At 37.9% G+C, this 24,275-nt stretch overlaps 1 protein-coding gene across 1 annotated transcript; it reads left to right on the forward strand.

Annotated features, from left to right (window-relative positions):
- The first annotated feature begins 746 nt into the window (after positions 1 to 746).
- Positions 747 to 23,993, forward strand: LOC143864744 (zinc ion binding protein). The gene is made up of 7 exons (XM_077375541.1): positions 747 to 2,541; positions 4,502 to 4,557; positions 11,478 to 11,750; positions 20,555 to 20,791; positions 21,122 to 21,241; positions 22,131 to 22,259; positions 23,439 to 23,993. The coding sequence occupies exons 1-7, from the start codon at positions 792 to 794 to the stop codon at positions 23,472 to 23,474; spliced, it is 2,601 nt and encodes an 866-aa protein (XP_077231656.1). The 5' UTR covers positions 747 to 791; the 3' UTR covers positions 23,475 to 23,993.
- The last annotated feature ends 282 nt before the right edge of the window (positions 23,994 to 24,275 follow it).

Raw genomic sequence — 24,275 nt, forward strand, 5'->3', positions numbered from 1 at the left:
TTTGTTATTATGTAATACATATAAGTAATTTGATAGCAATTAGTATTTACCTACGCACATAAATATTTTTGGAAATGTTTTAATTAGCGTGAGAGCATGGCGATGGCTAATGTTTCCCATCATGTATAGAATAAATTATTAGTATTTTACCTTAATGTTTCATATGCGAGATTATTTATTAGACCGTTCTCCGCACGCAACATACTTGAGGATCATGAGTTTACCATCAAATAAATAATATCAATTGGTTATCTGTAGTTAAGTTTATACATAATGTCCGCACATACGTTTACCCATTTTTTATGTGCACATATTTTTTGAGGAATTTGTCTACTTGGGACAGCTCCCTAGAGTGTAAAAGAGTAGTCATAAATACACAAGAGGAACCTCTACCGGTGTGACTCTTTGGCTTAAAGTCATGAGTATGCTCCCCATTGACGCGAGTTCAATCCCCCGGGCTTACCCCATGCACATCGTTTTACGGGTGTTGCGTGCATCCGTAGGGAATAGTCCCGCCCTAAAAATTGGCGTGGGGATACCCTATGTCATAAAAAAAGAAAAGAGGGGCTGTCCCTAGTAAAAAGGGGGTGAATATATCACTTCCATTTTAAAAAATATAATGGGCCCAATTTGTAGAGGTTTATCTAGTGTGATGTCCCTCTATAGATCCAAGGGTTAGGATTATCCTATAAAGATGATATATATATATATATATATATATATATATATATATATATATTGAGAGAGAGAGAGAGAGAGAGAGAGAGAGAGATACTTCAATCTATACGACCATGGAGATGCCGGAATGTCCCGTGTGCCTGCAAATTTACGACGGGGACGAGATAATCCCTAGGGTACTTTCCTGTGGTCATACGGCCTGCGAGTCTTGTATCCGGCAACTACCCCGCCGGATCCCTGAAACCATCCGTTGCCCTGCCTGCAACCAAATCGTCCGATACCCACAACCCCAAGGCCCCTCGGCTCTCCCCAAGAACATCGACCTCCTTCGCTTGTTTCCACAATCATCAAAACCCCACCTTCCCAAAACCAATGCCCCCACAATCCAAATTCCCACCCCCAATGTTTCCGAATCGGATTTTTATCCCCGCTTATGGACCGAAGAATTCTACTCCACTTGGAAGGATTGGATCCTTCCAAGCAATGCCCTAGTCATGGTAGATAGACTCGAAGAAGAACCCGGAACCTCTTCTTTATATCTTGGTAGAATTGCTTATTCTTCATCGTCTTCGTATTTTCTAATGAATCAGAATGTGGGTCTTATGCCTGTTGCTACTTATTCTTCCCAACTGAATGAACCCACTTTTAATCTGAGCTACACTGCGCGCGTAATGGAAGCTTTGTTTCGAATGAAAGTGAGAGGGAGAACTGAATTGGGTATCCTCTTGCGAGCCTCCTCGAGGCAACGGCGGCTCTGTAAGGTTTTTGGGTTATGGATGGATTTAGAAACCGGGTTGGTTTTCTTGGTCTGTGAAAGATTTGATGGAGATTTTTCAAAGATGTTGAGTGAGTCAAAGGACGGGGTGGTTTGTTTACCGGAGGAGGAGAAGCAAAATTTGGGATTAAATGATGAAATGTTTGGTTTTGCAATGGTGGGGATGGAATTGTGTGAAGCAGTGATGGGTTTGCATTCGGAAGGAATAGTGAGTGGCTGCTTTGCGCCATCGTGCTTTTGTTTTGACAGTTATGGTCACTTTTTTGTTGACCTGAACAGTGTTATAGTAACTGGAAGGAGAGTCAGGAAGATTATGACAGGTTTTCGATCTTGTCAAACTGATGAATCTAAGACTGACATGGGTTTCACTAATCTATTGAAAGCACAAGCCTTCGTGAGTCCTGAGTTGTTTGTGTTATTGCATGACAAGGGCATTGCCCAAGACTCTGGTTTAGAAAATTTGATCGGGTATGAGTCAGATATTTGGTCCTTGGGCTGTATCTTGGTCAGGTTTCTTATGGGAGATTCATTCACTGAAGAGCTATTCAAAGGTTTTTATTGCCTTCTACCAATGGGAACTGATGAAAACTGTGATGAGTCGTTGGGCTTGTATACGGATTGGATGGAGAAAGTGATCTCTGTGCTGAAGGGCTTACTGGGTCCGCAATTTGAGTCGTTGGTGCAGATTCTTTGTCAGTGTTTGAATTATGATATGGGAAGCCGTCCCCATGTGTATGATGTATGGAGATGCATTAGAGGATTGTTTCTGAAACCTAAAGTTGATATTATAGGGGGTGCTGTCTCGAGCACACAGGAGAATGTTGTTTGTTGCTTGATTCTTGGGGATTTATGCTACTTGCCAAAGGTAACCAAATCGCAAAGGAACAACCAAAATGACTTGCTGATGAGTGGTGACATCTTGGAGGGTCTTTCAGCCATGTATTTGAGTGAGAGGTGTGGAATAGATGTTGGTCCTGTGTCATGTGGGGGAACTGAGGGAGATCTCATCGAGGGATTGCATGTGGGAAAGTTTAAGTCTGCGACCTTGCAGGGTCACCTTGCTTGCATCACAGGATTAGCTATTGGCGGTATGAATGCTACTTTATTTCCATTTAATACTACATATGAGAGAGTTTCTGTTAAGGGAAATGTTATCAGCACTACTGGATTTTGATGATTGCACAACTTACTTTATTAAAAGTACGGTATGGCCCGCACCATAGGATGATCCAAACCGTCTATTAGATGGGTCACTCCCTAAATCTGTGAGGGAGGGAGGAGGGGGGGGGGGGGGGGATATTACGGGACTAGGGGGAGCATTGGAATAAGGGGTGGGGTCGACGAAAATCGGTGAGGGAAGTGGGGAAGAAGAGGGTTTAGTGAAGAAGAGGATTTTTTTTTGTTTACTTCAATCCTTGCTTCAATGGATTTGCTTTGATACCATGTTAATGTAACATGGTCCCAATATGAGAGGAAGAAGGAGAAGAAAAAGAAATGAGGGAGAAGGTGAGAGTCTCCTTAGGAGAGCTCTTGTGTGTGTGCACGCTGCAAAATATTGTTACATGTACAAAGACCAAAATACCCTCCTAACACATTGCGAATATTTGGGTAGTCTGTGGTGTATCATTTGGCGTGCGACCACCTCCCCCGAACCATATTAAACTAAATTTTGACCGTTTCTCTCTTGCCAACCTTGGTTCAACGGCTGTTTGGGGGGGGGGGGGGGGGGGGGTGTGGGTGGGTTAGAGATGATGATGGCCATTCTTCTATACTATTCATGTGCATGGTTTTAAATTTCGGATGAAATATTTCGGTTTCAGCACAAACCGAAATGAAATTCACATGAAGTCGTTTCTTCATAAATTTCGCTGAAATTTCGGTTGAAATTTCATTTTTGGACTTTTTTTACAAAATTTCCACCGAAATTTTAAAAATGTACACCGAAGTGTTATTTAAAAATGTACACCGAAATGTTATAATTTCCACTGAAATTTATGAAATTTGCACCGAAATCACCAAAATTGACACCGAAATTTAAACAATAAACGAAATCATAATCATATTTTTACATGATTTCGGCTGAAATTTCAGCCAGAAACTGAGACATTTCGGTTTCGGTGGTGGCCGAAACTGACACCGAAACCGAAATTTAAAACCTTGTTCATGTGTGCTAGGTCATACGAACTCAACTGAGGTGGAGGTGAGGGCATTGCTGGCAGTTATGAGGTTGTTTAATTCAGAATTTTTGGGATGACTATTGATGGAAGCTGACTCATCAAAAGTTATTTCTTGGATACTAGGTGATGAGAAAGGACTGTGGAGGCTTGGTCGATTTATAAATGAGATAAAAGATAAAATATATGGAGTATTAGAAGGGTGCTGTCATATCCCTAGAAGTGCTAGTGAATTGGCCAACATGTGAGAAAAGGCAGGACTAGGAAGGGAGAACTGTATTTTGGGCAGATGTTAATTTGTAGTTTTTCTCTTTTGTTTTTCTTGTTAAAGTCATATTTTTCAACTAAAAAACATAATCCTTTGTTTACTACTCCTGAACATGAGGCTACCGTTTACTGCAACACAATAGCTAGAAACTGGCATCGTTCAAAAAAAGGCCAGAAGAAATTGGCAAACCCGACTGACCAAAAAAAAAACGTACTCTTTTAAAAGAAAAGAACAAAAAAATTGGAGATCAATGAAAGTAAAGATAGATACCATTCAAAAAAAAAATGAAAGTAAAGATAGAAGACTTAGGAAGTGAAATAAGAAAAAGAGGAAAATGAAAGGACCTGAAGAGGGAAGGAAATAACATGAAAATGAAAGACCTGAATCTTGTGGTTCCACAAGCTTTTTTATTCTTGCTTTTCTTTCTTATTATGCACACGCAACTTTCGTGGTTTTGATAGTTTGAACTTCCACTGGCCTCAGGGAACTGTTTCTAGTAACCATGATGTACATATGCATGGAGCTTAGAAGCTTTTTATTGCTAGTTGTCTACACATATGACATTTGGGATTTTAATCTTAAAATTCATCTCTATTTTTTTTGTAGGGGGGTTTCTGTTTAGCTCTTCCTTTGATAGAACAGTCCATGTGTGGTCGCTGCAGGTATACAGTTCGTTTTAGAGGTCACATTGTCAATTTAGGAATTATTGGAGTTATTATTTATTTAGTTATGCAAACTTATTTTAGTAATTTTCAAGTTCTGAAAGATGTTACCTCTTCTTTTTTGGATGAAGGAAAACACAAACATCTACTTGATCTTGCGCATATTTTATGTCACTAAAATTTTCTTAGGCTCACCCAGTGATGGTTGAATCATCCTCCCAAGCATTTATGCTCTGTGAATATATTGTCCAGCTACTCAAGGTTGAAAATCTGCTTCTTCAATTAAGAAATCCTTAAAAAATACTCCCAGGTGCAACTTTTTATAGGAAATGAGAAAAAAGGAATTCTTCAAAATTAATAAGACTTGTTTCCAAAAAATCAACTGCATGTTCTCATAACTACATAGTGAGATAGAGCTGTTTTGCATCTGCTGCTTCAATTAAGAAATCCTTAAAAATACTATGAAATGTAACTTTTCTTAGGAAACAAGAAAAGGGAAATTCTTCAAAATGATAAAAGTTCCTACTTAGAGTTGAACATTTGTTTCTATCTAAAATAACTATTCTAAAACTTGTGACTGCGGGAGATTCTTTAAAAATAAGAAATTCCTACTTAAATAAATTTAATACTTATTAAGCTTTAAAATTTTGGTTTGGATGAAAATGCAATATTGATCCTTGAGAGTTGGGAGAAAACACTCCTTCATAAAGTAATCCTTCTCTTATTTTCTGAACTTATTATCATATACGTGCAACTCACTTTCTAGTTTATGTCAAACTCTTCATTAAAAACTTAAATCCTTGAAACCACATGCACGCTAAATGCTGCAAGACGCCCCCTACTCATAGGCTATACTTCATAGGCATTGACACAGAGATGAAAGAAGGGTGGTATACTCCTCAACATGTTTATTTCATGTTCAATTCAAAATTGTTCATGGCATCCAAACCTAGGCCTAAAAACATGCATATTGCTTTCTTTACTATGTCGCTCTTACTTGCAAATGACTTGTAGCCGACTTCTTACCGTACACCTTGCTTTTCTTCAATCCTTTTCAGCACTATAATGTAAATTGGAAGTATTTCTAAACCTAGGTCTGTTTTTTCTCTTTTCAAAAGGAAGTAGAAAGACTGACTTCCTTACTTGAAAGACGTGTGGAATTGAATATCTCTGCCTAGACTAGCGTCTCGCCACAAAGTACACACTAGAATGGACTCAAATACACCGTCTTACAGAATATGCACTTACAGTGGGTATGTTATGCGGGTGGAAAGTGTATGGAAGCACATAATATGTTCTTGAAAGACAAAAACATCAATCAGTCCTTTGGTCACACATTCATACATGTTCATTTTCTTGCTAGTAATTTTAATTATACCAATTACACCATACTTAATAGCATAGTTGCACAAATACATACACTGGTTTCCTGTACATTGTGAATATGCATCATTAAATATAAATATACACTGATACCCCCTACATTGTGAATATGCATCATTAAATATAAATATACACTGATATCCCATACATTGTGAATATATATATCTATATACTATATAGCAGAAGAGAAAAGGAGAGAATTATTTGAATTTCTCCCAAAATTATATGAGAATTACACATACTTTTTTTGACTTTTTTTAACAAAGGCACCCATTCAACCCACATATTTTCAATCCTACCCCCTCCTTTATGCTTTTTAACAAAGGCACCCATTAAAGCCACATAATTTCAATCCTACCCCCCTCCTTTATGCTTTTTTAGTTATGGAAACCTCTATAGATTGGAGGGCTAGGATCAACCTATGGAAATGATTTTACAGGCACAACCTATTGATGTTGTGTTCCATCACATGGACGGTTTGGATCAACCTATGATGTGGTCCGTACAGTTCTTTGTCGGCCCGTGCATCGCACGGGTTTTTTTACTAGTGTCTATATATATATATATAGGGGAAAACGGTTTCTACACACTAGTGTAGATAAGTTATCTACACACTAGCTTAAAATACAGTGGGGGCCCACATTGTGATCCAAAGCATTCATTTGATGGGCCCTCACATAGATAGGGTGTGCCCAAAAAATCAGCTTCATAGGATCATCCTAACCCTTCGAACCGTGGAGGCAAAAAATGAACAGATTTGTGAAGGTCTATACACGTCCATTTTACCTCCACAAATCGTAGGGTTGGGATGATCCTATGGAGCTGATTTTTGTGTGGACACCCTATCTATGTGAGGGCCAATCAAATGAATTGTTTGGATCACCCAAACAATATTCCCTCCACTGTATTTTAAGCTAGTGTGTAGATAACTTATCTACACTTGTGTATAGAAACCGTTTCCTCTCTCTCTCTCTCTCTATATATATATATGTGTGTGTGTGTGTGTGTGTGGGTGGGTGGGTGGGGGGGGGGGGATTTGCTGAGGTCCATTGCAAAAGGTTTTTCGCGCTCGTGAATGGATACAAGAGCTGTTGTCTTCATTCATGAGGTGGCTGGTCTGACGTGCAACAGACCAGCCGCGAAATGCCTTTTGCGATAGACGCTAGCAATTCCCATATATGTATATATATTAAAAAAATGTTGTTTCTGGAACTTTATGTGCATCATGATAAACACCATATTTTGTGATGGTAATACGCTCTTCATGTATAAAATATGTCAAATATAGTATAAAACTTTTAAAATATGAACTTTTTGAATATAAATTGTGGATTATGTTCATCATGCTTAAGAAACCCTAAAGCATGATATAATTTTATTCTTTTTTTGGAAAAACAACACGTATTGATCCACAAATTTGAGTTTATTCATGAACAAGAAAGATTCCGAATTTTAGATTTCATGATTTGGATGTAGGAATTTTGATAACTATTATCAGTAACACAGAGTTAAATGAATTCAAACATGCATGATTCAAAGTTTTCAATTTAGAGCTGATTATAATATATGTGAAACCAAATAACTTGAATTCTATTCGCGGTTTACTTTATGGCATCTAAGAGTAGTATTTGTGCTTTATGGTTATTAGTTTCATTTAGTAGTGCCCATGGTTTTAAATTTCCGCCAAAACCGGCATGAAACGACCAAAATGTTTTCGTTTTCATCCCCAGCGAAATGACACCGAAATTGAAACCCATATTGAAGCCAAAATCGTAAGTGTATTAGTGGTATATTTTATGAGTTCGTGTTCCATAATTATATTTATATGATTTGCATGTAAAATGTGGTATATGTATTATGTATAAATATTTATATGAATTACATGTGAAATGTGGTGTGTACAACACATGTCACTAGGTGTTCGATGTTTTTATGTAATGGTTTCTAAATACGTATGTGTACTTATTCTAGCATTTCCTGTAGTTTTAGCTTAAAATTCTATCATTTCCATATTGTTCAATGATTTTACAGGGTTTCCACCGAAATTTCCAACCGAAACCGAAACATTTCTCTTTCCAAGCCAACTGAAACCTAGATTTGAAATTATGGCAGTGACACCTGCATCTTTAGGTAGAGTGTTAGTTAGATGTTCTTTTGTGTCATTTATAAGAAGGGGACTTTTTTTATTTTTTTGAATGGTTGAAATTTTATTGAAATAGAGACAAATTCACAATGACCGAGGTGGTCAAAGGATATACAAACAACAAAACTATACTGTAATGGATACAAAGCTTGATAAATATAGTCAACACAATATCCACAAGGAGGCAAGTAATCGAATATCAAAATTTCCTCGCACTCAACTCCTGAACGAGCTAGAGTGTTTGCCTTTGTATTTGCCAATCGTCAGACATGCCGGACCACAATATCATTGCCCGTTAATCGATCTTGGATCTCCTCAATAGCATATGCAAATATCCACGGGATTGGTGGTCTTCTTCGAGATGAGATGGGAACCGTGATTTGGGCTTTCTCCGGCTCGATAGGCTTGGCGGATTCTAATGAAGCGGAGATCAGAGTGGCTTTACAGGGAATCTGATTAGGTGAGTCTCTTGACTTGGCTAAGGTGACAGTGGAGGGGGCTTCACAGAATGTTATAGGGTGGTTGAAGGATAGAAAATCTTTCCCTTGGAGATTTGCCGGTTGGATCGACGGGATTATAGATCGTAATGGTGGAGTGGAAGTTGTATTCCAGCATGTCAAAAGGTCGGCGAATTCTGATGCGAACGGTCTCACTAGAGGAGGAGTGGGGAGGCATGAGCTTGAGTTGTTTGACTTCCTCCCCCCGTGATGTGCCTTTTTGTATCGTTGTTCCTTTCTTGTATTTATATTTTATTTTTGTCAACCCTCTTAGTCGGCGTTTTCTTTTGTTGTTCTTCTTATTTTTTCAATATATCTTACCATTCCAAAAAAAAAAAATATATCCACGAGAAGTTTTTCCGGTCTCTCATCCACCTCACCGACCTGATTATGTTGAGGGACTCTCCCTCGAAAAAGCCCAGAGGATTTCACTTTCTCATTCCTCAAGAGCCTTCCAATGACGTTGGCTCCTGAGAGATTTTTGGGAACTGTAATAACCTTTGACAGCTGCCTTTATTTAGCATATGCTATTTTTAATTACTGGGACCATCTACATTTATGGGTCTATTATGCCATTTTTTTTGTCTTTTGCATTTTCTTGTCTTTTTAATTTTTAATATTTGCATTCTTATATTTTATATTATACATTCTTTGACCTGGCATCTTTGTGTAGGCTTATTCTTGTTTGATTTTTTTTTTTTTTTTTTTTGTTATTGTTTTTTGACTATTTGAAGTAAATAATTGGACTATACAATAGACTACTACTTTGAAATTTGAATATTCATATTCAAATCATGAATTTCCCGACTAGTTTGGGACAAAGGCTTAGTTGAGTTGAGTTGATATTCAAATCATGAATTACCATTTATGGTGTATATTGTATTGCTATTACTATGCATTGTGCCTTGTGTGACCTATTAGTGCTTTGTGTCTCATTCGTCCTCTACCACCTACCTTGAATCTACTGGTTCGGGTGTTGCCGCTAGTGCATATTCATCTATGTTTGTGAAGCAGGGCAATGCAGGATATTTAATCTCAAATATAAGGAATTAAGGAAAATATACTTTCTTGAGTTGAAAGAAGCTTTAGAATATATGAAGGGGTGCCATATTAGCCTTTATTAGTATAGACTTACTAATAGGCCCCCCCTATTAAGGGGCTAGAGCTGAGCTTGAGATACCCGTACTGAGTTTACCACTCTTGACTTTAGCAGTTATGGTAATGTTTTACCTATTTTTATTGTTTATTTGATAATTTCTTTAGTTAAAAGAATTGTTTCTATACTTTTAATTAAGTAGTAGCAAAAAAATTAATAGAGAAGCACACACACAAGCATCCACTACACGCTAGCATACACAAATCTAATAAATCACAGTAAAATTACTAAGTATTAGGTTTTAATTGAATAAAAAATTCCAAGAATAACCACTCAAAAAAAATAAAATTCCAAGAATAATGAATAATAAAAGTAAACACAAACAATGTGGTTGACTCTCTATTTTTGGGACCATGAGAATGCGTATTCCCTGACTCACAGGTATACTGCCGATACAGTCACTGGTATACCGCCGATACAGCTGATATGTATACTTTGGCCCTTGAGTGAACTTGCCTATGATACCTGGATACTTGTTTACGCCCAATGTACAATATGACACTGTTACTCATAATGGATACTACATGATAGTTCTGTGGTTCGAAAAACCATCATATTTCAAACATTTCACTCTTTAAATTTACTATCATGCTTTGGCTTATTTAAACTCTCTGACCCTTAATAGTTTCTCCAAAGGCGGTGTATTTTGGGCCTGGTGGTGCAGGCCTTTTGGCGCCCAAAGTTTTTCTTGTTTGTGGTTGTGCTTTCGGATTTATTTTTTTTTCAGAAGAAAGAAATGAACGTGTGTTTTTTGGAAAAAGGAAAAGTATTGGTAAGTAATAACATAATTATCAAATTATTGTAAAGAGCTTTGAAATCAAACCTAAACTTGGACAGAAGAAGCAAGTTATTTAGGTTAATGCTGAAGTTCGTGAAGTAAGGATTTGGGGGACTTCATGTGTTTCTAATGGTAATCTGGTTTTAGCTTATACAGCCCTTGTGGGGAGGCTCATGCAATTGAGGCACAAATCAAGGCTATGTGGCAGTGGATAAATCACTTGGTGCCTATTCTTGGATCCAAAAGTTGAGTTGCAGGAGATTTGTTCAACACCATAAGCCATCTTAAGGAAGACTCAAGACCTCTGTGGCACTTTAGGCAATATTTTAGAGATGTGAGTACTTTTCTAAGTTTGTTGAGTACTCCTTCTCCCTTATTCTTCGTGAAGGAAACTCAGGCCGATTTGTTAGCCAACAATGGTATATCTTGTCCTGAGTTTGTTGTGTGCACTACATGCCGGACATGTAGTCTTTGTTACCTTTTGCTTTTTGCTCTTTATTGCTTGTTTGTGTGGGTTGTGCCGGGCTGCTCCATTTTCATCCTTCGTTGTTTATTAATGAATTATTTGTTACTATGGCATAGCTTCAATTATAATTTTTGAGTATGTGCCTTATATATTCTATAATCAAATAATTAATTCCAACTTACAAGTTAATCTGATAACTTATTCCATATGTTTGTCTGGTGTCTTATCTCGTGGTATGAGATACTCGTGTCGGTATTTCTGTCCTATATTTTCCAAAATGCCTAGTCGCATCCCCATTCTCATGTCTTGTCCATATCTATATATGGCACTGTATCCTTGATGTTATAAAATAAGATAGGATGGGGGAAATGTAAATATGCTAAGTAATAACGATGATGATATCTTGTTTTCTCTTTCATGGATTTGTGAGTTTTCTCATTTCACTTATTTCATTACATTTTGTTTTTTCGATCATTTTGTATTCATACGTCATGCAGGATTTTTCACATGTACAATCCTTGAGAGGCCATGAGCATAGAGTCATGGCCGTAGTTGTTGTGGATGCAGAGAAGCCGTTGTGCATAAGTGGGGATAGTGGAGGTGGCATTTTTGTTTGGGAAATTGGTGCCTCCGTTGGGAAAGAGCCATTAAAGAAGTGGTGTGAGCATCATGATTGGAGGTATAGTGGGATCCATTCATTGGCTGTTTCTGGAGTTGAGTACCTTTACAGTGGAAGTGGGGATAAGTCAATAAAAGCATGGTCTTTGCAGGTTATATATCTCAAACTTGATACTAGTTGCAAACATGGTTTTAAATTTCGTCCGAAATTCAAAATTTTGGTTAGAAATTTCGGTTGGGACCAAAACAAAATTTCTGATTTCTTAAATTTCGGCCGAAATTCCGACAAATTGATTTTTTTTTTAAATTATAGTATTATTCCAAAATTTCTGCCAAAATTACTGAAATTTCGAAAATAATAAAATAATACTTTTTTATTACTGGATTTCAGCCGAAATTTCGGTTTCTGCCTAGGCCGTAGCCGAAACCGAAATTTAAAACCATGGTAGCAAATTCATGTGATGCATTTCTCTTCGTAAGCTAAAATATTCAACTTTGGTTTCTAGTTTCTAGTTTCTACGCTGTAGTCACATTAATTTGGGTTGCCACAAGATTTAGTTTTGCATTTATTTTTTAGTTCTGTACTATTTTTATGGAAAAAAGACTGACATCTCCCCACCTATCTGGACAAAGAAAATTATGTCATTCACTTTGAATAAATTGGAGAATACCTAACTTGAGAGTCAGATTCCAGAGCGATCCATATATTCTAGTTTGTTGCGGCAGCAGAACTTTTCTCATGATTACATAATGTTTGAATTTGTTGTGTAGTTGTTTCAAGAAGCACAATGATATAGTTTATCTTAAAAGTTGCCAATTTTTGTGTTCAGATTCATGCTAATAACATTCTTTAATATTTTATAAAAGCTTTAGAGAAGTGACATTGTGACACATTGTTGGTGCAAAATAGTATACGCGCACAAAGATATATGTGTGTGTGTGTGTGTGTGTGTGTCAGTAAGGGCACTGTTATCCACATGGCCATGTTTTGATAATGGGACAAATTCACCTTGTTCTAGATGTTTTAACCAGCCAGCTGCCAAAGGCTTATTACAATTCCCAAAAAGCTCAGTAGCCAATCGTAGAAGCGTAAAACAAAGTGTCGTCCCATTATCAAAAGTCAAAACAATGTCCACGTCTTTCAACCCCCCCTCCCCAACACACACACCCACCACCACCACCACCAAATTTTTTGGAATACACCACTGTATCTTTCAAAAATCCCATCACTCTTACCACCGTTGCTTTCTCTTCCCTTTAAGGGGTGCTGCACGAGTGAGCGCTCGAGCAGGTGGAGGAATATCTGGTTGACATCAGCACCTGAGCTGAGCTGTACCTCTACCACATGGAAGAGCTTGGCGAGATTGTGGAAGAAAGAGAAAAGGGAGAAGAGGAGTTTGTGTTGGGTTTGCAGAACTCTTGGGTCTCGACCTTTTGCCACATGTTGGGAGGGTCAAATCAAGTGAAAATGGTGGCCAAGGGCTGGCGTTGGGGATTTTTCAGATGAATGGTGAGCACGATGGCAACATAGTTTTAAATTTAGGCCGAAATATTTCGGTTTCGGTTTGGACTGAAACCGAAGTACATTGAATCGGATTTTTACATGATTTCCCGGAAATTTTGTTTTTCACCCTTATTTACAAAATTTCTTCCGAAATGTTAAAGATTTCCACCAAAATTTTAAAAAATTTCACTAAAATTTAAAGATTTCCACCAAAATTTTATACATTTCGGTGGAAATTAAAAAAAAAAACAAAAGTTTTGTAAAAAAATTTACATGATTTCGGCCAAAATTTCCACCGACGCCAACACCGATATTTAAAACCTTGGATTTCAACAAGCACAGAATGGGATGCAAAGGCAGGCAAGATGTTGGACAACAATGCCATTGTTAATGTCAGCCACAAAAATATAGATGCAGTTGCAGCAATCATTCCTAAAAGTGGACACATCTGCGTTTATGATAGTTGTTGTCAGATCTGTGTTCATGCTCTCACCTGTCTTCTTTGCTACTTTTCTTAGTCCTCTTACCAACTAAGGCCATTCCATTTTTGCCCTACAAATCAAAACCTCACCAATACATTAATTAAATTTACCAAAGTTAACCACACGTTCCCTTTGGAGTTGAGTTGGATGGTGGGAAAATCTCAGAAAACTACAATTTAACCTTTTTTGTAACATCCATAACAAGAAAATTGAATACAAACATGTGGGGCGTTACACTTACAGTTACAGGGAACACTACTGAAGTAAGGTGGATATGGATTCTCCAGCTATCTTCTATTTGTTCCTTGTTTGGATGATTTTGCATTTTTTGCATGTTGAGGACTAATATTTAATATAACCATTTGAGTGCAAAAGACGACCCCTGTTTTCTGTACTGCTGTCTATGTGCATTACTACTGACAGAGTTAGAAAAGGATGATCGATCGTAAAGACACAGGTGGAGTTGATGGCAGATACAACAAGCGTGAGGAAGACTTGAGGAAAGCCGTCGCGACAGGATTAGGGTGTCGTGGCAATACACTAGAAACCAAAAAATGTGAGGTGGAAAAGATGAAAAAAGGGGTGGAAATATCATCTCTCTCTCTCTCTATATATATATATATATACATATGTGTGTGTGTGTGTGTGTGTGTGTGTGTGTGTGTGTGGAAATTTCGATATTGGCACTGGTTTACTTTAGTAATAAGCAGATGTCTTAAGTGTCCATATTACATCACCAGTACTCAACATATCCAGCCTCTCACCTCAAACTGTGCATAACACTGAAAGCTCTAGAAGAGCTAGGAGTGTTTCTTCTGGGAAAGCTTAGATAAATATGTTCACTAACTATTTTTTGGAGGAACCAAAACTTTTCTCTCAGTAAAGTTAAAACAAATTCAGCATGTTCTGATGGAGAATTCATAGGATGATTTCGTTTAACAATTTGCACTTTGGTTGTTGCTTGACATGACAATTTCCAGCTAGCTTGCCACTGTTCTTATGTTCTTTAGGGCTTCTCTAGTCCAAGAGAATTTTATTAACAGTGTTGATGATGTACATATTTTCTTACATATTACTACTGATGTCACTGTTCTTTAGGGCTTCATCCGGCACAGTATGTGCATTTGTATGTACTTGTCTGTTAATTCAATACAGACAAATGCATTCTCCATTTCCATCATTTCTGTTTTATTTTCAACATTTAAGAAGAGAGAAAAATCTAAGGAGAAAAATAGATTGATGTGTGTTGGTCGACTCTTGAGCTTTAATCTGTTACTAAGTGACAGCTTTACTTAGTTACATATGTGCCCGAACTTCCATACACTTGTGTAACTAAAAAAAATACTCTGAAATGTCTAATATACCCGGATAAACAAAAATAAATGAGATTTGATCTTCCAATTAGAATTTTTTTTGGTCAATTGGCAGTCCACATGGGCCTAACTGATGCATGGTCCATATAGAGGGCATCCCAACATCCATGTGTCATAGGTGAAAGAGCGCCACAATTTGGTCTGAATGCCTCTTTCATGAGCAGTTCTCTTTCTGAATTTGTACTTGTATACATGATTGGGTAGTCATGTAAGGATATTGAGCTTAATTTATTCATTCTGTTAGATAGTCACGCAAGGATAGTAAGCTTAATTTACTCATTCTGTTAGTTAGTCATGTAAGTGTTGAGAGGAGGAAGAGAGGAGAAAAAAATGAGAGAAAATGTGAGTGGGAGAATAGCTCCCCCTCTCTTCTGTATTTATTCAAGGAAGAAAGAGTACAAAGACCAAAATAGTTAAATGTAGCAAAACATGAAGATCTGACTTTGGAGAATATTGGAGAATAAGGAATCCAGAAGAAGAAAAAAAGGTATGGTCAGAGGTCGAAATGGAGAATGGTCAAAGGACTGGCAGTGTTGCTGCTGCTCCTACTATAATTTTAGATGGAGGAAAGAATGTAGAAGGTGCCTGCAGGTTAAACCAACACCGAAACCTTCTTCTTCTCTTAATGGTATTTGTCCCAATAAGAGTTTTAGAAATGGCCCTGGTGGTTGGTTTTTGCTCCCCTTGCAAATATTTTAATTTCAGGTGGCGAGATAAATGTCGTTGGTGCCAACGGTCTGAAATCCCCTCAAAATGAGTTGCCCGTGTCGGTCCTGGTTTTGTGGCTAAGGGTGAAGTGGATAGTCAATGGCCTGATTCAGGTAAAATTTGTGCTCTTGAGGTTAATGGGAGCCCAGTCTTCTCCATTTCAGGCAAGGAAGTGCTTATTCGTATGGACACCCTTAAAGCCTGTCTTATAGGGAAAATGAAAGACAGTTCCAGGTGTCTGAGATTCTCCATCCCTTCCCTGCCCTTGTATCCTGGCGGAGGATGAGGTCTTCTTTATGTTTGATTCTGAATCCTTGGCGTTAAAGACCCTGTCCATGGGACCCAAAGCCCTTGGTAATCGCTTAACTTCTCTCTCATCATGGAATAGGGACTTCAATCAAGGAGAGGAAGCCCGTTGGGTTAATTTTTATGGTATCCCTTTACATGTATGGGCTGTCTCAACAGTGGAAGCTTTAGGGAACCTTTTTGGCAATGTTTTGGAAACTAAAATGGAAGGAAATCACCAGCACTGTATGAGTTTTGTCTCTGCCAAAATTCTGGCCCGTGGTGGCTCTTTCATGGCTCGTGTTAGAATTAGAGTTCTTGATAAGGTTTATTCCATTGGGATTGATTTCCAGAGACAACAAAGGAATGGTGTTTCAGCATCCCCAAATGCTCTGGGCTATGCCGATTTGGGTATCTCACCGCCGTTTGGGGATCCCTCGCCGATTGGGGAACTCTCGCCGGCCGATGGCAGGTCCCTTGCTGAGTCGTTGTTCTCAAATTTCAAATTCAAAGTTGGAGCTGAGAAAGTTCTGATGGGGTATGCATTTATGAGCATTGGACAGAGAAGTAAGACCTTTGACTCTGCTGGCCCTAGGAAAAAAGTTTCCTGGTCGGATTTTCCTGTAAAACCTTCACCTAATGAGGCCCCCCTTCTCTTTTCAAGATGGGATCCTCGAACCCTTCCCTTTTTCAAAGATTAGGAAATCTTTCCCAGGTACAAAGGAGATTTCTTGAGCGCAAATTCCAAATCGATAGGTCTTCACTCAAAAACTAGGAAAATGATTGACTCCCGAGCTGCCGGAGGGTTAGAAGGTGTTAAAAGTATAAAAGATTAAATACTGCCTTTCTCCAAGAGCTTAAGCTGTTGGAGAAGTTGGTAAGTTAACATGGTATCAGAGCCAAAGGTCTCGAGTTCAAACCTCCTGGATAGCAAAAATCCACATGCGATGGTAGGCCCAAAGTGGGACCACATGTGCCACGTGTTTGCCAAGTGGGCCACACGTGAGGGGGAGTGTTAAAATTATAAAAGATTAAATACTGCCTTTCTCCAAGAGCTTAAGCTGTTGGAGAAGTTGGTAAGTTAACAGAAGGTTTGAAGGCGGTGACCAAAGGGCACGAATCTCATAGAAACACAATGATGTACCTATTGGAGCTAGCACTGGCTTTGATTCCAGGACCTAGGAAGAGTGGGATGCTCAAGATACTAAAATCTTTTGCCAAAAAAGGGAAGATCTGATTTGTTCCTTATTAAATTAAAAGTCAGAAAATATTGTCTCCCCTCGATGTTATTTGCAAAGCCGTGTCTAGGGAGGCGTATCGACTCTCTTGGATGGGATGGCTTGCTTACATGCTGTAAATAGCAGTAATGAGCAGTAATCGCTAAAGTTCTTTGGAATGTGGGGAACGATTGGATGGAATCGATAAACAGGTAAGCTTTAAGGTTTTCTTTCGCAAGTAGAGATGAATGATCAAGGGCCTCAAGAATCATCTTCTTGCCCAGGAGGTCGAAGGCGGAACCTTTTCATAGAAATTATAGTGCTGCATTCGATTCTTGATAAGATTAGAGGAATGGTTTATGTTGACGAGTTAGCAGTAGCCAATGCTTTCCTCGTTAGATCTGGAAGCCGGCCAGAGGATAGGAGGCATCGAAGTAATGTATGGCATGTCTCTAGGGAGATGGCCATTTCAATTCTTGAAGAAGAAATTGAATCTCGATCTTCCCTTGGCTTCATGGAAAGGTCTCTGGGAGAGCCTGGTAAGGCTTTTCCGACCTTCTTTCTCCAAAGCTTCCTGGATGAGCTTGGGAAATGTTCGTACTAATTTTTGGGATAAATTAGAGGTAAGGGATGCGACATGTTTCTCTTTTTGTAATGGTGATGATGTTGCAGACATGGATCTTCAATGTAATTTATCCAGGAGGCAGGGTTTGGGGGCTTCTTGCTACATGGTTGATGGAAAATATCACGGATAAGACATATATTACAAGGTGATCTAGCTAAGACCTTCTGGTTATGATAGAGGAGGACGAATCCACAAAGAAATAGGAATGACTATTTATTTGGGTGGAATGCGTGGATGAGGTGGTTCTTTGGAGTGTTTTGACCCTGAAGAATTTACTTGCTCTGTCGGCTCAGGAATATCATCCTAGCTGTTACTTGTTGTCTCTATGTAATGCATGCTGGGACTACTGGTCCCCAATGTAATTTTCATAGATTCAATAAAATTGTCATCTTTCAAAAAAAAAAAGAGTACAAAGACCAAAGTGCCCTTAGGCACATATACACCTTCTAACACTCCCCCTCAAACTGGAATGTATATAGCATACATTCCTAGCTTGTTACAAATATCAATCAGCTTCGCCTTACTTAACGGCTTCGTAAACACATCAGCCAGCTGATCCATTGATCTAGTAAAAACTGTGCATATCTCGCCCTTCTGGATTCTCTGACGGATGAAATGACAATCCACTTCAATATGTTTGGTCCTCTCATGAAAGACCGGATTTGTAGCAATATGAACCGCAGCCTTATTATCACAATACAACTGAGAAAGAGAGGAGGGAGCGAGACCAATCCCTGACAAAATGGAGCGTAACCAAATGAGCTCTCCACTCGTGTGTGCCATGGCCCTGTATTCAGCTTCTGTACTGGATTTAGGTACGACGTCTTGTTTCTTGCTTCGCCATGACACCAAGTTACCTCCAACAAAAGTACAATATCCGGTGGTTAATCTCCTATTTGGTGGAGATGCTACCCAATTTGCATCAGTGAACCCTTCTATCTTCTCATGAACATGCTCTTTAAACAATAAGCCTCTCCCTGGAGCACCTTTCAAGTACTTGATAAAGCATCGCTGCCCAATGAGAGGTACGTGGTGAGCTCATATACTACCATTATAGCAAATGAGATGTCTAGACAAGTGACTGTGAGATATATAAGCTTGCCAACCAACCTCCAACCTCCTGCATCTGCTAGGATCGTCTAACAATTCTCCTTCATCCGGGAGAAGTTTTACATTCGAGTTCCCGGCCACAACAACAAGTTTCATCCCAAGAGAACATGTCTCATCTAATAAGCGTAGTACATACTTTCTTTGTGAGAGGGAAATGCCACTGCTAGAATAGGCTACCTCAATCCCAAGAAAGTACCTCAGGCGACCCAGCTCTTTGGTGGAAAACTCGTTCTACATGAAAGCCTTCAACTTGTGTATGCCCACCTAGTCTCTCCCAGTAATGATAATATCATCAACGTACGCTATCAGAAGAACATGTCCGCCATCAGACTGATGGCTAAAAACTGAGTGATCAACTGCGCATTGTTTCATGCCAAACCGCATAACAACATCATTGAATCTTCCGAACCATGCTCGAGGAGATTGCTTTAGGCTATACAGAGATTTCCGTAGATGACAAACTGAGGAGATCTCCCCCTGAGCAAGATACCGAGAAGGTTTTTCTATGTACACCTCCTTAGTGAGGTCACTATGAAGAAATGCGTTCTTCACATCCAGCTGATATAGGGGCCAATCACGTTGAACAGCCAAGGAAATCAACACACGAACAGAAGGAATTTTGGTGCCGGGAGAGAAAGTCTCAGTATTGTCGATCCCAAATGTGTATATCACTTCGCAACTAAGCGCGCCTTGAGGCACTCAACTGTCTCATATGGCAAGTATTTGATAGAGAAAACCCATTGACACTCCACTTGTTGAGCACCCTGAGGAAGAGAGATCAACTCCCAAGTGTGTTGGCCTAGAGGGCATCGATCTCAACGTCCATAGCAGCGCGTCATCTTGGATGAGCAAGGGCCCCGGCCACATAATCTGATACCATGTTGAGAGGAAGAGGAGAGAAGAAGAAAATGGGTGAAAATGTGAGTTGGAGAAAAACTCCCCCAGTTATGTATTTATATAAGAAGAAAGAGTGCAAAAACCAAAGTGCTCGCATATACACCTTCTAACAGTAAGGATAATAAACTTAATTTAATCATTCTTTACATCTAGCCCGTAGGGATTGCTGGATTAACTCTAGTTTTTTTCTAGAATAATTTTTTTAAAATCTCAGTAGTGTGATAAGATTTAAATCAGAAAACATTGCTTATCTACAGTACCAAATTTTGTACTGTTTATTTAGTTGTGTTTCCCTAGCACAAGGTTCCTAGGAGACTCATGATTTTGACGAGTTAGTGCAAGTGTGCAACCCTAAACACCGAATCAGGGGAACTATTGGTTGTGATTGACATTTCTAAAGGTTGTTGAAGATGACTCAGCACTTAACCTCTCTTTCTCTAATCATTTGTCAACCATATTTTCTCTGATTTTTACTGCAACTGCCAATATTGGGCTTCTAGATGTCGGTACTTGTTTTGCAGTTTCTCCTGCTTTTTGTTCTGTCTTATGGATATCCTTTGCATCTGGCCAAAGTTATTTTGTTTATTTTATCCTTCATGAAATGACAACTTCTCCCACCCAAGTGTTCATTTTTTAAGTACCAATATTAATATGTTCCTTATAAATCTTAGGCATTTAATATCTACTAACTAAAAGGGAAAAGAAAAAAACTTCATTGTCTACTCCATTTATAATTTTATTTTCTCTTTCTTCAGGATTACACCCTAACATGCACTATGCATGGTCATAAGGCGGCAGTATCTTCTTTAGTAGTATGTGATGGAATTCTATACAGTGGAAGTTGGGATGGAACCGTTCGTTTATGGTGGATAAATGACCATAGTCCTCTGATCATATTGGGTGATGACGGGCCTGGAAATGTCACCTCTGTTTTGTCACTTTCAGTGGACCGCCATATGCTTGTTGCCTCTCATGAGAATGGATGTGTAAAGGTTTGTAATGCTTTATTCTTTTGCCTCAGTTGAGCTCATTAGAGCAGAGTTTTTTTCCCCATTATGGCGAAATTTTTTTTCAGCTGGCACCATCCAATCTGGTTCCTTTTTCTTTGGTTGAGGTGTCAGGGTTTTTAGTCTTAAATGTACCAGCTTTTCAAAATGATAAAAAAAAATTAAATGATAAACAAATTTAGAGGGTATTTTTTGCATCGAAGGAGGATCGGCAACTCCCAATGCCTTAATTCTCTCAAGGCTTTTTTTACCATATAGTGGTATGATTTTTTTTTTATAACTAACGTCTGTTTCTTCTGGTTTTTCTTCTCTCAGATGTGGAAGAATGATGTACTTGTGAAATCAATTCAAACTGAAAATGGTGCCATTTTCGCCGTTGACATGGTTGGAAAATGGCTATTTCTGGGAGGCTGGAATAAGATAGTTAGTGTACAGGTTTGCATACTTTAGTGTTCTTATTGCTTTTTATATTGGAGTCTGTCAATTACCAACCATGTTATCTTCTACAAAATCACATTTGAAGTATAATTTGGTCTACAAAATCATATTTGAAGTATAATTTGGTTTTTACTTTTATTAAGGGATTTTAAAAGTAAAGAAAGATAGTTTTGAGAATGGGAATATGCGATCCAATACTCTATTTTTATTTTGAGTTAACATGCACAGTTGCTTATCCTTAGGAGCCTTGCTGAACACATCAGTCAGTTAACATTCAAATTTGCTTGTTATCTTCATCTCTTTATTGGTTACCTTCTCTCGAACATAATGAAAATCAACCTCTATATGTTTTTGTTAGAAATATTATTGTTTCCTCACTATCTTTTTGTATTAATTAGCACCCAAGTCTAGTTTAATCATTTTACATGGAGTTGCTTTTAAGTTTCATTTATAGGCATCATCAATTTGATTTATTTTTTTTATTTTTATTTTTATTTTTTATTTATTTTTAATGGTAACATCATCAATTTGATTGAAATGCTAGAAGTCTATTTTTCTTATTATGTGCAAGTATTAAGTTTTTAGAATTGATTAAAATATTTGTCCAAAAAACAAATCTTTTTTCTTGAGGTTTTGTTAAATTCAACACTTGTTACTTGTGGCGTGTTCTGAAACTTGTAGACGTATCCATGCAACATATCTAATCAGGGCTTAAATGAAGAAGAGTTGTAATTAACCATAATAAATGATCGAACTACCCCTAATCTGTCAAAAAGCAACAATCTTTACCTATCATTGTTTAAATTCCCTATTTTTCTTCAATTTAATCTGTATTTAGGTATATATTGTTTGCTTACAGTTTTCCATCTTGTGCTTCAATTTCTAGGAGTTATCTGAAGATGAGTTTCATGTAGATACAAGGCCAGTCGGAGTTTTTGCTTGCGGTTCTGTTATAACTGCTTTGTTATATTATAAAGGAAAGCTTTTTGTGGGATTCTCTGACAAGGTTATTAAGGTATTCGGAATTTATCTTATTTTAAGATTCATAATTAATATTTTCTCAAAAGGCGTTATATTTCTTATTAGGCTTTGTATATGCTGTTAAATTAAATGTTTGTTGTGTTAAGGTTATTTTAGTCATTTCCTGCATGGTAGTACATGATTTGTGCATGTATTTATACTCTCTAGATCATCTTTGGCTATCTTGGTTATCTTAGCATTCCGCTAGGCTTCAAAATGCACAGAGGGTTGGGAGTTGGGACTGGTTCAGGAAATTTGTAAATGACCAAATTTCTAATCAAAATCATGATTGTTCGACCCAATAGGCCATGCTTATATAGCTTGTCAGGTCATGAAGTTGGGTTTTCCTGAGCCTTTTACAATAACTCGAAGCAAGGCCTGACCCAATCTGCACTCAGAAGTCCAAAACTTGGGCTGAAATCAACTTGATTTGGGATGAGACCTCAGAGCCCCTAAACCCTAAACCATCAGGTGGCGGATGGCCTGACCCATTTGCAGCTGAGACTGAGGGGAGCCAACCAATGATGCCTCTGCCTATTGAATGTTACTTGACCATTTGATGTGCTTAAACTATTACTGTTCCAAGCATAGTGTATAACTGTACATTGTTCATATCATTAACTATTTCTTCTCTAGTCAACAATTGCATTTTTTCAGCAGTAGGGTTGAAAGTTGATAACATATTCTGAAGCTAACTAGTCTAGATATCATGATACAAGAAGCCCACTATGGTTTTTGCATATTTCTTGTATATTCCTTGATATTATAAAGTGTATCTAACAAGAAATGCTGGAAGTGTCATCTGGTGAAACATATTATCCTACTTTATTTGCATATTATAAAGTTTACAAAGCCATATATTCAGACCTGAAGACTGTAGTTAAATTATTTGGCTTATAAGGTGTATTATGGACTTCAGAGTCCAAAATCCAAATTTCTCCTCCCACGCCTCCATTTGGTGGAAAACTGGAAATAATAATGTGATGAAAATGTTATCCTATCCAGTTTTTCATGAATACACTAAACAGATAAAGTTTTCTGTTTTCATTCAGATATAAATACAACATTGTAAAGGTATTTTAGTCTTTTATTCTTCTTCCATATGATTGTTTGCATGTCATGTAACCACTGTAGTTTGAAGTTCAATACTGACTTCCCACTTTGATTTCATCAGGTGTACTGTTATGAACCCCTGACTCCTGATATTTGAAGTCTCATCCACCAGCACAAATTCATGGATTGGTGGAATGCAATGGGGTTGTAGTGGATCAATAAAGTACTATTCTTATCTATATCCATTATGATTGCTTTCGCAGTTTGAGGTCAATTCAACGATGTTTACTGAATGAATGCCAATTCATAAATGATATCTTTCTTCTCTCACCTCAACTTATATTGGTTCTTCAAGCAAACAAATTAAAAGAAGTTGAAGGATGATGTAGAAGAGTGTGTAGGCTGGTAACATTTGGTATTCATACAGAAGAATGCATAACACCAAAGATAGTCAGAGAGCAAAGATCGCACAAAGATGAGTTCCTTTCCATTGTAATTATTAGTTAGAGTATTGTTGAATTAAGATGACTCATTTTATCCAAAATAGTTTAAGTTCTGATTTTATCCAATGTATTTCTTTGTTGTTTCCATTTGGATTGTGTTAGAATTAAGGTTGAACTCATTTTTTTCTATAATAGGATTGTGTGTGCCACCGTGTTTGATGGCATTCATAAAACCAGGTAACTATTGGAGTGCAGTAGATGATACTGTAGATATTCTTGTTCAAATGTTGTACTGGCATAAGGTCAATCAAAATTTGTGTATAACAATACTATTGAATCCATGTTCCCGGTGATTATCTTTGGCTCTGTTCACTTGCCTTCTTGAGAAAGGAAAGGAGAAGAAAGTAAGCCAAATTTTCCCGTGATTGGACATGATTTGACATTTTCCGCCCTTCACTTGTTTTCTCGGGAAAGCATAATTACACAGGTGGAAAATATAAATAATGACGTGGAAA

The sequence above is a fragment of the Tasmannia lanceolata genome, unplaced genomic scaffold (assembly GCF_043159265.1).
Source record: "Tasmannia lanceolata isolate RefF3 unplaced genomic scaffold, GAP_Taslan_0.1 ptg000054l, whole genome shotgun sequence".
NCBI classification, from domain to species: Eukaryota; Viridiplantae; Streptophyta; class Magnoliopsida; order Canellales; family Winteraceae; genus Tasmannia; species Tasmannia lanceolata.

Coding starts and splice junctions, on each gene's coding strand:
- LOC143864744 (XM_077375541.1), top strand. CDS start 792: ATGGAGATGCCGGAATGTCCCGTGTGCCTGCAAATTTACGACGGGGAC. Junction 21,242..22,130: donor ATAAGATAGTTAGTGTACAG/GTTTGCATACTT, acceptor TTCAATTTCTAG/GAGTTATCTGAAGATGAGTT. Junction 22,260..23,438: donor TCTCTGACAAGGTTATTAAG/GTATTCGGAATT, acceptor TGATTTCATCAG/GTGTACTGTTATGAACCCCT.